Here is a 15,752-nt window from a genome sequence, read left to right as displayed (position 1 = left end):
TTGACTAATCATATTGTTTCATAATATATATCCTATATAATGGTAAAAGTTGTCTTTAAATAATACAAGATGTCGTTTAATAAAAAATGAGTGGAATGAACTGTCCTTTTATTTAAAAAAAACCATTTCAACATTTACATTATATATTTAAACTTTCAATTGGAGAGGGGAAAGTGAAAGGGAAAGTTTTAGCTGGCTTTGTGTTGGTTGCCAGGAAACATACGAAAGGATCAGAACAGATGAAACAAACAACTCCACATTGCTGGGAAGGTGGCCTTCAGAGTCAAGTACTTCATTGGTAGGGCAACTCTGCAGCTTTGTCATCTAACTCTTCCAGACAAGAAAGTGGAGTTGAAAACTACAACATGTTAATGGAAGCAAGGTTAGTGAAAGATATTTTTGGGAAGGTGCTTTTCTAATGCATTTAAAATGAGGATTGGAAGTTGTTTTCTGTGTCAGTTACTATAAATGTGGGGAAAGCTTTACACATTTTTAATCAAGCCAGGTTAAACAGAGTATAAGGAAGGGGTAAAAATACCATTTTAAAACCATTCAACTGTAAATTTTGAAAATAAACTCTAGAATCAAATAAGTGAGAGGGTTGAGGGCTTTCATTTCCTACCTCAGCTTGAACATTTTGCCTCCTGATTGTATGCCTTGAAAGGTTTGTACTTTCATTTTGGAATTCTATTGCTAAGTTGAGTTTCTTTTCAAAGGCACCTGTTGAAGGAAAAAAAAGATCCATCCTTATAGAAATAGTTGAAGGCAACTGAGAAAAGGTGAAGCCATTATGAGTTGCCAGAAAGCTGCACTTGAGTTAAACACAGGGTCACAGCTTGGGCCAAAGAGCCCTGAGAGAACAGAAGGTGTAACTGCATTTGAAGACTATGGTACAGGCCTGCTTGAAAACCAACTCAGCGTGGGTGACTTTGTAAAAATACAGAAGGCCTTTGAGGTAAGTGTGAAGCTTATTGACCAGATAGTTTGAGTTGTCCATGAAGGAGCCTAGAATGAAACACAGAGATATTTTTCTTTAAGCATTAAAAAAAAAATACACTTAATGGTTATAGCAGAGAATGAAAAATAATTGGTTAGGCATGGATTTAATACAATGTGCTTGGTAGCTTTGCCCCTCAGTTCTTTGGGCCAAATAATATTCTTTAGTTTGAAATTGCTTCACTGAATTTCATTACTATCAAGAAAGAACTATTTATTCTTGGGAAAAATTTTTTTCTTAGAGATCAACATATTTTGGGGAAACAAAAAATTATGGTTGTGAGTGAAGAAAGCCAGATCTCTAAGGTGACCTCCAGAAATAATTGTTCTTGCATTTAATATGGACATAGAACTCAGGAAATGCAAATATGCGTACCCAGTTTGCAAAAATGGCCTCCTGTCTCACTCACCCTGAGTGGCACAGCTCCTTTTCTAAGCTGATTTTGGCACTTTGTTGTCCCAAGATCCCTTATGAGGGACAAGTCTCCCACTCATTTTGTAAATCCTGGAACAATGCCAATAAAAACAAAATTAGAATTTTTCATTTTAACTCTACATAAAAAATAAGCCATACAAATTTAACTATAAATGAATAATTTTTTTCTTTCTCTCTTAGTCAATTAATTTTGAATTCTGCAGCTATGCATAATGAATAGCATACATCAAAGTGATTTTTAGTTTCAAATATGGGTAGAAAGAAGTGCTCTTCCATGATGTAGAATTTAGGTAGTCATGAGCCTCCAACATTTCTACTATATTATGTTTACTAAAATATGATCTAGGGCCTTCTTTTGTTGTTGTTTTTTTTTTTTTGAGATGGAGTCTCACTCTGTCGCCCAGGCTGGAGTGCAGTGACGCGATCTCGCCTCACTGCAAGCTCCGCCTCCCGGGTTCACGCCATTCTCCTGCCTCAGCCTCTCCGAGTAGCTGGGACTACAGGCGCCCGCCACCACGCCCAGCTAATTTTTTTGTATTTTTAGTAGAGACGGGGTTTCACCATGGTCTCAATCTCCTGATCTCGTGATCCTCCCGCCTTGGCCTCCCAAAGTGCTGGGATTACAAGCGTGAGCCACCGCGCCCGGCCATAGGGCCTTCTGAAGATTGTCCGTGGGTGCTTGAAGTATCCATACTAATTTGAAATAGAAAATATTTTGGAATACCATCTGGAAATTAATAAAATATAATAAAAGCTCACAATATATTGGCCTGTAATAGGCACACATTTTTATCTTTAGATATCCACAAAAGAATATAACAAGTTGGGTTCCACCTGTATTGATAAATTAATGTCCCAATAGTATCAATCTTTTCTTTATAATAGAACTTATCATATTTAATAGCAAGACATGCTCTGTCCTACACTTCTCTCATTTTAACCTTCATATATTTGCTATTCACCCAACCTCATTTGTCTGAAAGATTTCACTGCTGCTGCTCATGCTCAGTGCCCCAAGTAAATTTGGCATATTTTGATAGACATAGCAAACATTTTGACAGCTTGAGGACATTCAGTAAAACATAACAGCGGATTATGACAGCTTTGACTCTGTAGTGAACAGAAATGTGGCAGTTTTGTTCCGGTGCTAAGAACACAAAGAATTTGAATGCTAGGGCCTATTAGGAGAGGCTACATTATAAAGTTGATGTGTTGGTGAAACTGCTTCAGAAGGTTAGAGGTGGGTGTTCTTTCCAAACTACAGATTAGTCTTGAGTGAACCCAAGTGAAACTGGAAAATTCAGCCTCAAGTTTTAATTTAATTTTATTTTATGTTAAACATTTCAAAGGCCAGACCACTTATTTTTACATTACCAGTTGGAAAAGCAGGAACTCATGGACCAAAGGGGAGAAGAGAAGGTAATTCAGAGCTTGTATGAACATAGACAGTTTTTCTAAAAAAGAAACTGAGCTTCGCAGGTGTACCTTAAAAAAAAAAAAAAATGAAGTTCATCCATTTTAGCAGACTCAACAGCCAGAGAATGGAATAATCCCATGGCAAACGTGCAGCCAGTACTAAAAATTAGACCTTTGAGCCACCATGATTTCCAAACACAGCATGGCCACCTCAAGAAGAATGATGCACTAGATGATTTTAATGGTATCCAGTCCATCTATCATGAGTTTTAGGCCCAGAGGCCACAGGTATAGATTGCTGTAAAAGGACAAAATGCCCTCAACAGCATTCCTGCAACTTCGAACTCTAAAGGCAGTGATTTGTGGTCCAATAACTAAGAATATGCTCTTAGAAATGTCAAGATTCTGGCACCAGATTCCTTTATATTTTCATTTTTTTTCTTACACGGATTGCTTGTTTGGGGCTGAAGAGTTGTCAGATATTAGGTGAAGTCCGTCTCCTTAAATAGCAGTGGCAATTCTTAAGTGAAAAAACAGGAAGTTGGGTCTTTGAATTATGCAGTAAATGTTTTACATGCATTTCCAAATAAAATATCACATACCATATTGATCGTAGTAGTAACATTTAGGAATAAAGCAAGTAGTGCTTTTGTTCATTGTGCAGTGGTACAAATGGATCAGAATCATGCAGTGTTTCAGATCTAGGAGTCAGATTTCCTGAGCTTAAATCCCAGCTTTGCCACTTACAGTGTGACTCTGTGCAAATACTTAATCTCTCTGGGCTCAGTTTCCTTTATTTCTAACACGAGGATAACAGAGTTTTCATGACGATTAAAGGAGGTACTATCTGGAAAGCACTTTAAAAAGTGCATGCCACAGAGATTAAGTGCTCAATTAACATTAGATAATTGTGCTAATTATCTCATTTAGTAAGTAGAAGTTAAACCATGTGACCTCTGACAGGACCTTGATTCTAATTCATACTTTTCTTAAAGGAAATTAAACTTCAAGTGACACTTGCTGCTATGCGTCTTCATTCCTATTAGTTGTGGAAGGAAGTGGTAAGAGCTGCAAAGACATAAATTCACATAGAAGAGTCAAAAGCATAATTGTTCTATCTCTCATTTCATATTTTCTTAGCAGGCAAAAATTCTAATTGATGTCTTGATTCTTTTCTTTGGAACAAAAAGTTACCTGGGTAGAAGGACAGGAAAGTAACTTGTGGATTTCATTTTCCTTTAAGTGATGGTGTCAAAAAAGCCATATATCAGCCTGAAGGGAGAGAAACTTGCATTATTCATAGAATCGTAAAATGGTTGTTACTCAAACTTCCTTGTAGCACTTACAATACTTAGAGAAATGACATGGTCTCTGGATGCTCATATTATTTTGATGTCAACCATATTTTACATTTTCTTTGAAATTCCAAAAGCCAACTATTGTTTGAGGAAGAGTAGCTGTGGTTTGCTGATTTTATAGGAGTGGTGAGAAGTAAAAATTTTGGTCTAAGGAAAATGGAATTTTGGGAAAGCCATGGGGTCTGATATTTATTGAGCTTCTCCTGAGAGTCTGGCTATGTAGATGTCTGAGTATTTCTTTTCTTACATTCTCCATTGTTGATCTCTGTATGTCAACGATGGCTTAACATTAGACCTTGATCCTAGATTAATTGCCACCTGTTTGGTCTGAGACCATAGTTTGCCCTGTGCTTCTGGGGTCTGCAGGTTAGGTCCTGAACTGCCTTTATCAGCAACTGTGTCTATATCTTCTCCTGGCACATCTGTTCTGGCCTGGTTGTAAGCTGAGAGCTGGGGGCTGGCCTTACCCTGCCAGCTCCATGCTATCATTTGCTCAAGCCCTGCTAAATCTTTAGCTTCAACTATAACTAGAAGCGAAACCTCCTAAGCCACATGTAAAATGTGAGGTATTTATCCTTAAAGTAGGAAGGGCCAAATAGTTTAGTGTAAGAAAGGCACAGTAAAAATCCTAGCAAGACTGCCCCAGAGACTGTTTGGTGAGAATTCTTAAAACAAATTTGTCTTGGAGGTGAATGAGATCTAAACACAATTCACTTATTCAAACTGAATCTCAAAAGACCGGAGAAGTTTAGTAGTCAATTCTGCAAGTTCTAGAATTGTGCTTAATGGGTAATACAATTACATTTAAAGAATTTTGATATTCTCATCCTTGATTATCTTGTTTTTTGTTTTGTTTTGTTTTGTTTTTTTTTTTGAGACGGAGTCTCTCTGTGTCGCCCAGGCTGGAGTGCAGAGGCGCAATCTCGGCTCACTGCAAGCTCCGCCTCCCGGGTTCACGCCATTCTCCTGCCTCAGCCTCTCCGAGTAGCTGGGACTACAGGCGCCCGCCACCACGCCCGGCTAATTTTTTTTTTGTATTTTTAGTAGAGACGGGGTTTCACCGTGGTCTCGATCTCCTGACCTCGTGATCCGCCCGCCTCGGCCACCCAAAGTGCTGGGATTACAAGCGTGAGCCACCACGCCCGGCCTCCTTGATTATCTTTATAAAATTGCCAAAACACCTGAACAGTATCTTGGAGATTTTAGAAAGCATTCTACAGCAGGGTCTATGAACTGTGCTTTTTTGCTTCAAGACAAAGCTGAGGATGTTGATGTCCTGCCAGGCAAGCTAGGCTCTACAGGAATATAGAAAGTCAGAATGGGCCCTTTCTTACCTTTTTTTTACTTATCCTGCTTTCTAAACTGTCAAGCTTCCTCCAAATTTATGGAGGACCCATCCTTCTCTAGGCCTTCTCATTGCCCATTGTACCTTCACTACTAAGGTACCCAAATGAACAGGTCTTCCTAGACGTGTCTCATACTCCAAAACTGTTCTTGTATCTTCCTTCTTTCCTTTCTACCCAGGCACCACCATCCCAAACACATAAATAAAATTACTCATTTTTGTTTCATTCCCTTTCCCCAGAAACTTTAGATGTTCTTATCTCTGATAAAATGAAATGGTCCATAAAGTTCATTTAAAATTTTTTCTTAGATAAAACTGTTAAGGTGTAAAGTTGGGTATTATGCTATCCAACAATGTTGAAAATTAGAAAATCTTTTTTATAGTGTGTGCAAACTGTGTAAAATATATAATATCTGCAACATGATATTGGTACTATTTCCTGTTCACATAAAGTAAAAAGCAGGTATTTCTAATGGGTAAGCAGTTGCAAGCAGGGATTCAGATCTCAGGCTGTCCCTACCTTCTGCCTTCTGCACAAGCCATGCATCAGCTAGTAGCAGTGGGGAGCACTGGGGAATGTTTTTTGTGGTCCAGCTCACATCCCATTGGCTAGCACTCAGTCATATGGCTACATGTAACTTCAAGTTACTTCAAGTCGTATGGCAAGTAGGGACAGCTGTGTGCCCACATAATGATCTCACCCATGATCCTCTTAGAATTTTGTGGAAGGAAAATTTCCTTCTCTCCTAATGAACCAGCATGCTTCAGTTTGTAAATTATGGAGACCTTTGTGTCTAACTGTATTTTGTGTTCTGTCTTAGCTGCCAGGAAGTTCAAAGCTAAATTTAGTGTTCAACTGTTACAACTATGCTTAACTTAGGTTTTCTGGGACAATTATCTGCTCTTTTTATTATATAATTCTTGTTCTTTTATCTTTGTTTTAATAGTCCTATTGCCTATGTATCTTCTGTTGCAAATGAACTAAAATTCTTTCTGGAAATCAGTGTAGGTAAAAATGATGAATAAAAATTTAATACCTTTCAAGTATAGTAAGATTTTATAAGGCACTTATGTTGGCATCATGTTATTTGATCCTTTACCAGCCTGAAACGTAGGCACAGCATAAATTTTTACTTCCCATTTACAAATAAGGAGATGAAGGACTAAAAATATTCAATTGAATTCCCCCATGGGCAGAGCCAGAACTCAGAGGCAGATTGTCAACTTTGGAGTCCATATATGGCATGACTTCCACTGGCCACAAGATAACCTTCCTTTGGCATGTTGCTCTAAGGAACATGAATCTAACAGGATAAAGATTTCCTAAACAAAATCCATGTTAAATTAATAGTGCACAGGCCCTGTGCTCTGCTAACTTGGAGCTAATGCATAATCAGCAAATAATCAACAACTGCTACAATGAAATCAATGTAGAGAAAGGGTGGAAGAATGAAATGGAAATAATAACCAATTGCTTTTTTAAAAAATATTTTTTTCTTTCTAAAGGCATCTCAATGGAGACTTGTGAGAAGGTAAACAGGTGAAGCTTAGTCTCACCTGTATATAGTAAAAAGTGCATTCTGCAGCCTCAGTCAATTCATCATCTGCTGACCAAAGACAGCAGGTTGTAGCATTTCTCACCCATTGCTCTTAGTGCAATCAAAATACCTATTTTTAATGGCAGCAGAAAACATTAAGGTGATAGCATGAAGACAAATCCAATACCACTGTAGTTGGCACAATTAGAAATGGCAGAGGAATTCTGTGGTAGTTTTATCTGATTTGTTAAAATTCATGAATAATGATAGCAAATGGTGTCATCACCAAAACTCAAGGAAGTGAAGTTGTATCTCACTACAAATGAAAAATTTGCCCTCCCGAATCCTGCTGCCTTTGTGCTGAATTTTGTGACAAGTTCTAACAGTTTCCTGCCTTTCCAAACTCTCTGCGAACTTTTACAACAGGCACTTATAAAAATTAATCTGGATCAGTGTGTGATGAAGAGTGCTTTTAGTAAACAAGTGGTTTAACCTCGAGCGTTGGCCAAAACTGGAGAAGTGAAGACAACCAAGAAAAGCTTGTTACAGAGGAGAGAGGGAGAAAGAAAGCAAAGATGTCTATTGCTGTTCATGTGTAGTGCATCAGTTTAGCCAGACTTGTGAACTAAGGGCACTGCTACTTTTGAAATTTTCCTGAGAGTTAAACAAGAAAAATGAATAAAAGAATGAAAGAACCATTATTTGTGGCATTTTGGCTTCAATTTGTCACATTTTGCCAAGTATAACATATTAATGATGACACAAGACACCCTCACTCTATTGCTAGAAATAGGAATCCTCTAAACTGTCCCTTAGTGATTTCTGGCCATTTCCCAAGGCTCTGCCTCATACTTGTGCAGGAAAAAGTGCCTTGGGGTCTTTTCTCCTTTCATCATGTCTCACCGACATTCTATGGATGTGGCTATTATGAAATCCTGATTCTCTAGGCACTGACATCTCTGTTGAGGCATTACCAGAGACATTATGTTCCTCTACTGCTTCACTTCCCATGTGTACATGCATACACCTTTCTCTAATTTTCTCAATAGACCCAAGGCCAAATTATCACACTAGTTTTGCTACAGACATGTACTCTTCAATATGTGCTACATTTGGTTATTTAAATAAAATAAGAATTTCATAAAATAAAGTTCAGTTCCTCACAAGCACCAGCCATTTCAGGCACTCAGTAGCCACATGTGGCTAGTGGCTACTATACTGGCTGCAAAGAATATAGAACATTTTCATCATTGCAGAAAGTTCCATTGGACAATGCTGCTTCTAACCCTTTCTCATGACTTCGTACTAACTTGTTTTGCTTCCTCACTTCTCGACATATATTTGTGGCCAAGTTGCTGCTCTCAGCTCCTCAGTCCCACTATAAACACATCAGACTGCCCATGTCTTAGAACCCAGAGGCCAAACTGATTCTTGGCCCCAGAGATAGCAGAAATTATTTCTCTTCACTCTAGTCTAAGACCTATATTTCCATGTTCCCTTCCTAGGACTGTAAAGAATGGGAAGATCTATTCCTTTCAGGGGAATCTTTCCTTCTTCCTTCTGGTGCAACTCCCATCCTCTCAACTCCCAACACACACACAAGTATTTAGTCTGGATTTATGGTTCCAACGAGTCCATCACAAAATTATCTGACCTGGACCATTATCCAAAGCGTTCCAGTCATGCTGATCATATTTTACTTACTCCTGTTTTAGGGCCTACGAGATGCTGGTGCCTCAGTTTGGAATATTTCCCTCCCATCTCCAACAATTTCCTAGCTAACTCCTACTCAATATGTGTAAATACCACTGCCTTAGGAAAGCCTTTTCTTACCATGCAGGCGGGATTAGTGCCCTAATATGACCCTGTTTTCTCTTCTCATAGCTTCCTATATGTTCCTTTGGTTGCTTTCATCATAGATGCTCTGATTAGTGCAATGCCATTATTTGTTTAAAGTCAAATAGAAGTCCCAGGCAGGCTATAGAGACAATTGTGTGTGAGAGAATTGCAACATGGATTCTGGAGGAGAGAGGCCATGAGAGGAGATATCTGTAGGAGAGAATAGACTGTTTAAGACTGGACCTTACAAAATTCTTCAAGGCAGTGGAGAAACAACTGGAGTTGGTACAAGAAATAAAGCAGCTGAGTTATTTTCCAGAAGTAGGAGAAGAAGCAAACAAACAAAAAAGGAGGATATAGCCAGCCATATAAAATTTCATTTATTTTTATGATTCCTATTTAGCAATCCTTGTATCATTAAAATAAATAAGGCTGGGCATGGTGACTCACGCCTGTAATCCCAGAACTTTGGGAGGCCAAGGCGGGCACACTGCTTGAGGTCAGGAGTTCAAGAACAGCTTGGCCAACATGGCAAAATCCCATCTCTACAAAAATACAAAAACTAGCCAGGCATTATGGCAGGTGTCTGTAATCCCAGCTACTCGGGAGGCTGAGGTGGGAGAATTGCTTGAACCCGGGAGGCGAAGGTGGCAGTGAGCTAAGATCGCACCACTGCACTCCAGCCTGGGTGACTGAGCGAGACTCAATCTCAAAACTAAAAATAATAAATAAATAAATAAAATTAAATAAATTAAATAAAATAAATATAAGTAACACATTATTCTCATGGTAAAAAATCCAAGCTAAACATGAAATTTCCCCCTTAGCTTGGTCCATCCCCAGTCATTATACTCCCCTGGGTAACTACTCTTAATATTTTCTGGTGTTTTTTAAATGCATTTTTATCCATATATACACATACACATATCACATGTAGCTTTGTTTTATGTAGAATATATTTGCATACATTATCATATTTTATGTATTCAAGAAAGAATGCTACATAAATAGCTGCTGATCATGTGAAAAGGCACCTGAACTTCTTAAGAATTTGATTTGATACTCTAATCAAGAAAGAAGACATTCTTTTTACAATCATCAGATTGGCAAATATTAAAAAGATCAGTAACATTCACTGATGGCAAAGAACCAGGGGAATAGGCACTCTTACTAAGATTGTAAATTGACAAAGCTTTTCTGGAAGGCAATTTGCCATTATATATCAAATATAAAATGTACCACATGTATACTTTTTAATCAGCAGTTCTAATCCTCCAAGCTACCCTAAATACATTCTGAAGTACAGAAAAAAATACATGCAAAGCTATGATTGTAATATCACTTACAAACCAGAATATTTACAACCCAAATATTCATGAATTGGATGAATGTATAAATAAATTATGGTATACTCCTATTACTCAGCTATTAAAAAGAATAAGGAAGACTTATATAAGATTGCCCAAGATTTGATGTTCAGTGAAAACAAGAAAATCACAGAATAGTGCATAATCATATTCTAAAATAAAAAATGTACCTATTTATGTGGTCTAGAGGTTATAGAAAAAGAGAACTGTGATTGTAGTGGGGCAAGTTATAGCAAATGGGTTTGTGGGCACCTTATCTATACCATAATTCAATGCAAACATAAATGTTCTTAAAATGCTGGTGTATCTTCATAACCTAAAGACTCTGTGGTACTATTTCTAAATGTATGTCTAGCAATGCTGAAATTAAGAGTGCTGAATTTAAAAGCAGTGCCTTTTATAGATACTATGTCCTTCTACTCAAAGCATTAACTTCCTTCCATTGAATTTTAGCATTAAGAGAGAGAACATAGAGAACCACTCTACTGTCTTTATTTTACTGGTGATGAACAGAAATCCAAAAAAATAAATAAATAAAAAAGCAGGGGTGGGGGGATTTTACAGGTGATGAACAGAAATCCAAAAAAATAAACAAATAAAAAAGCAGGGGTGGGGGGGATTTGTCATTTTCTATTGAGTGATTTGCAGAGCCAGAACATTGTCCAACATGGTCGGGTAGCCAGTTTTTGTTTCTTTTCTCTAGTGAGCAATTTAACTCTATTTTAACTTATTTATAATTTCCCAAAGTTATTTTATACATTATTATTCTATAATCTTGGCCATCATTCACCATTATGACCCCCTCCCCAAACTTGCTATTATCAGTAAAATAGATGAATATCTCTTCCTCAATATAGAAGAGAATATTTGCAATATATTTATCATTTACTCATTCTTACAACAGATATTTATTGAATGTCTACCCTGTGGCAGTTAAAAGCTGCTTAGACCCAGGCCTTCCTTTATGGAGGGCTATATTTTAAGTAAACTTCCCTAGGAACAAAGGCATTCTTCTAGATAACCATAATGCCATTTTTGTACCAGGAAATTCAACTTTATACATTACCTAATGAAAAGGTTGATATTAAAATGTCCCCTTTTGTCCCAGTAATGTCTTTTATATAAAATCACAGATCCAATACAGAATTATACATTTACTTTAGTTGACACATCTCTCTCATCTGTTTAGTTTCCCTTAATCTTGAGGAGTCCCCCACTTTTTCTTGTCTTTCATGACATAAACATTTTTGAAGAATTCATGCCAGTTACTTAGAACATCCCATTATCTGGGTTTTCTTATTGATTCTTTACTGTTAGACTCTTTACCATTTTTGGAAAGAATACCGCGTAGTTATCTCCACCTCTTGTATGGCATTGAGAGTCCCATTATGTCAATTTGTCCCATTACTGGTGATGCTATAAGTTGGATCCCTTGATTGAAGTGGCTCCACCAGAGTTATCCGTTGTAAAGGAACTTGTGGGCTGATACTTTTTTTTTTTTGTGGGCTGATACTTTATACTATATTGTGAGTATTCTTCAACAAGGTTTCATCCATTGGTTTGACTATTGATTGATTATCTTTGCTGGAAACAATGACTCTACTGATGGTTGAAAAATGGTGATTTTTAAATGCTGTTGATTCTTACTCATTTTCAGTATGGCATTTTTCTTTCTGTAAGAGAGAGTCTTCGGCCCCTCTTCTCTTTCACCCTCTCATTCTCTCTCTCTGCGTTGAGTCTGACCACAGATTTATGGATTCGTTTATTCTATTCAATGTGCTGTTTTCTATTGTGGTCATTATTTTATGATACTCAACATGCCCCAAATTTGGCTAGTGTGAGACCCCTTCAAGCCAGCTCTTGTATCCTTTTAACATATTTGCATCAATCTCTTATTACTGCTTTACTTTCTGGCACAAGATGATGTGCCCAAGACCTGGAACCAGCCATTTCTCCAGGGATCCCCAGTTCCATTGATTGGAGAATGGTATTTAGAGTAACAGGATCTGGGTAGTAGTGTGTTCATTGCTATTAGGGGTGTCATTGCTTCCAGTCCTTTCAGTTGACATAGCTAGGATATATCTATACTTATCTAAATCAATATTTATATTTATTGATCTATACATATTTTTAAAACTAATGAACTTATACTAATACTTCCAATTCAATTCAAATACCACAGGGTTCTTCCCCTCCCTCTGTCACTCCATATTTGTATCATTTGCATTTCCATGCTCTCACATTTTGAACCTTTGTTCTAGCAGCATTAATATATTTATTTGTATGCTTTATTCTGTAATGTATATGAAATAGTTTTGGAACTATTATATCAACACTACTCCAAAGATGAAAGTAAAATTCAAGACTTATTTTCAGTTTTTTTGCATTATATTGCATTACGGGTACATGGGTTAGAGAACTGGGCTTATAGATGATACTAAAATTAATTTCTCTTACTGTGTGGTTGTGTAAGCTTGTTACATGGTTAGGTTAATATATATACATATTAAATTTTAGAGTTTAAAAAAAATCTCTGTTTTGATTTTGTTGACTATATGAAACATTTTTATAGTTCTCAAGTCAAAACAGTATAAAAATGCTTACTTAGAAAAATTTTACTCTCTTCCCTATCCTTTTCTTCCCATCCTCTCATTCTGCCTTGATAACCATTTTCATTAACTTCTGAAATTTTTTTTCTGTGGTTCTGTTTTTTAAATACATGTATGTCTATGTGTATTATTTTTTACCTTTTCTTCTCTCTCACATAAAACGTAGCATACATTTATTCTCTGTGGCATTTTAATTCTATTTGATTAACAATGTATCTCCATATAAGTTGGTAGAGAGTATTTTCATTTGTTTAACAGCTGTATTATACTCTTTTGTTAAATGTAGTTTGGTTCATTCAACCTCTGTCATATTCATGGACCTGTAAGCTGTGTTTTCCCCCAGTGTTTAATTCTGAAAATATTTAAATCTAAGAAAAAGAGGAAGAAAGATTATTTTTGAGGGAAAATGAATTGTTATTTAGACATGTTGATTTGAATTATCTATATAGGACTTCCAAGTTAATATATCCAGAAGGGAAATAGGATATAAAGGTTTAGTGCTCAGAAGACAGGTCTAGATAAAGATATTTCTTTGGGCATTCTCAGCAATTAGACCATGTTTGAAGCCTGAGAAATTGGGTCATATGAATCGCTAGGGCATATGATGTGGGAAGAGAACAGGTCATAGGGCCAAAAGCTAAGATATACCAATATCTTACCCTATCTTATCTTATCTTCCCTTATCTTATCTTTATCTTACCTTTCTGTAAGTACCACAGAAAAGGTGGTACTTAAAAGAGATACTGAGAAGGAGTGATCAGAAGTGTTGCTGAGAAACACAGTGCAATGTAAACCAAGGAAAGCAAATGTTCTTAGAAGTAGGGAAGAGTCAACAGAGGCAAATTCTGCAGAGATACATATTAAAAACACATAACTCATGGGTGGGAGCCTTCCAAATTTGGAGACATGGAATCATTGGCTCGAACCCTTATGCCATAATATTGGAAATCCAAAGCCCTTTCCAAATTTCTGCAAATGTAAAATCACCTCTGCCTGCCTTCCATTGCAGCTGCCATCTCTGTTCTCTATCAGATTAACACATGCCTGAGACTCAGCTCCTTATGTAGTTATTCAGGGCTTTCCATTCAGAAAGCATTTACAAGTCGAGTAGATGCAACTGAAGGTTTTTGGGAAGTAGGTGTGTGGGTCGGAGTGGGAAATATGTCAGAAACACACGGACACTTCCATTATTAAAATAATTTTAGCCATATTGCCTGTGGGGTTTTCTCGATGGCACTTTATTACCATGCAACCCTCTGCCATCTTGGAGTCTCCCATCTTTTCCACCTCCCATTTCAACCACCATTTCCTTCTCTCTCCCTCTGTCTAATCAAATAAAAAAAGCAATAAAAACAAATACCAAATTATTTTCCTCTTTTTTACAGCAGCTTGATCCCTGTTCTTTCTTGATTGGGGTGTTACACATAACTCAGCTTTCATTTTCCAACTAAATGGGAATCTCAAGGTATTTTCTCAAACAAAGATATTTTGGCACCAAACATTAACTTGGTACATTTTCACTTTTATCAGATGAGAGCCAGAAAAAAATGTATTGAAATGTTTAGCCACGGGATTTTTGGTCTTCTTGTTAAGAGCAGCTTCAGTGGAGCTGCTGGATTGCAACAGGTTGAGTAAGCTGGAGGTAAAGAAATTGAGACAATGTGAGAACATCATTATTTCAAGTTGGCTGTGAAAGAAGGATGAGACAGTAGCAAAAAACAGATGGCAATGTTGAGGGAAGATGGTTAATAATTCGAATGACTTGATCATGTTTAAATGCTGATGAAAAGGAGTCAACAGAGAACAAGAAAGAATAACAATAGAAGAGATTCTCCAGGTGGTGGGAGAAGGATGTATCCAGAACACAGAAGTTCTGCTGTCACAGGGGAGAAGGAGATGGCTGCAGATATAGGTCATTATGTATGTGGGTGCAAAAACATTGAGGACATTTCTATCTAGTTGATTCCTCCATTTCTTTCTCCCCCTTTTCACTCTCTTTCTTTCGTTCCTTTTCCTTGTGAGTTAGGAGTCAAATTTCTTTATTAGGAAGGGAAGGGAAATGATAAAGTAGGAGTTTGAAAGAAGTAGGGAATAAGAGTGAGAGTTCAGCAAGAAAACATGGAAGGACTCCTAGTAGTATAGAGGGACATTTGAAGTTGGAGATCATGTATTTTGTTGTGGTGACATCATTCTGCCCTATCCATTAGTGTTCAGCAACCTGGGTATAGGCACAGAGAGGATGCTTTTCCAGTGCTGTGTTTTGCCAGATATCTGGGATGAAAGGATGGCAGAACAAAAGAATGAAGATAATTACCAGAGATTGGTTGAAGTTGGATCTTTGGTTTGAGAAGGATGTGACAGCAAGAAATTGCTGACAGTTTGGTGAAAAGGATCCCCTCAGAACCTGGATTAGAATCTTTCTGACTTTTTATGTTTATCTTATCGATTCAAAGTTTATATGTGAAATGTAAGTATATCATTATAAAGCTTTAGGCTTCTAAATAGATAGCTTTTATCAAAACAGTATGAAATTATTTGGGAGTATACATTCCAACTTCATATTTTTCTGGTTTGTTGATGACTGTGTTATCCTGAAGAAAATCAGATTTTGTTGAAGCCAATATATTTGAATTGTGGTAAAAGTGGTTAAGAATTGGAAATTCTTGGTTCTAGGTCTGTTTCTGCTAATAGTGAACTACGTGACCTCAGAGAAATCTTTTCTTAATAAGCCTGAACATCAGTTTCTTCCTTTTAAATGAAAGGTTTGGTGTAGATTCTCTAAACTTTCTTCTAGCTCCAACATGGTATTAATCTATGATCCTATGGATGCATAAGCTTCTTTGCCATA

The 15,752-nt window shown here is 37.0% G+C and overlaps 1 protein-coding gene across 1 annotated transcript in view; it reads left to right on the top strand.

Moving 5' to 3' along the window:
• The first annotated feature begins 264 nt into the window (after positions 1–264).
• Positions 265–15,752, top strand: part of WDR49 (WD repeat domain 49) — a 175,077-nt gene continuing 159,589 nt past the window's right edge. The window contains 2 exon segments of the mRNA XM_063620427.1: positions 265–382; positions 717–955. Coding sequence (XP_063476497.1) covers positions 791–955 — 165 coding nt within the window. The 5' untranslated portion in view covers positions 265–382; positions 717–790.

Source organism: Symphalangus syndactylus, chromosome 17 (genome assembly GCF_028878055.3).
Source record: "Symphalangus syndactylus isolate Jambi chromosome 17, NHGRI_mSymSyn1-v2.1_pri, whole genome shotgun sequence".
NCBI lineage: Eukaryota > Metazoa > Chordata > Mammalia > Primates > Hylobatidae > Symphalangus > Symphalangus syndactylus.
This window is presented reverse-complemented; position numbering and strand designations above follow the sequence as displayed.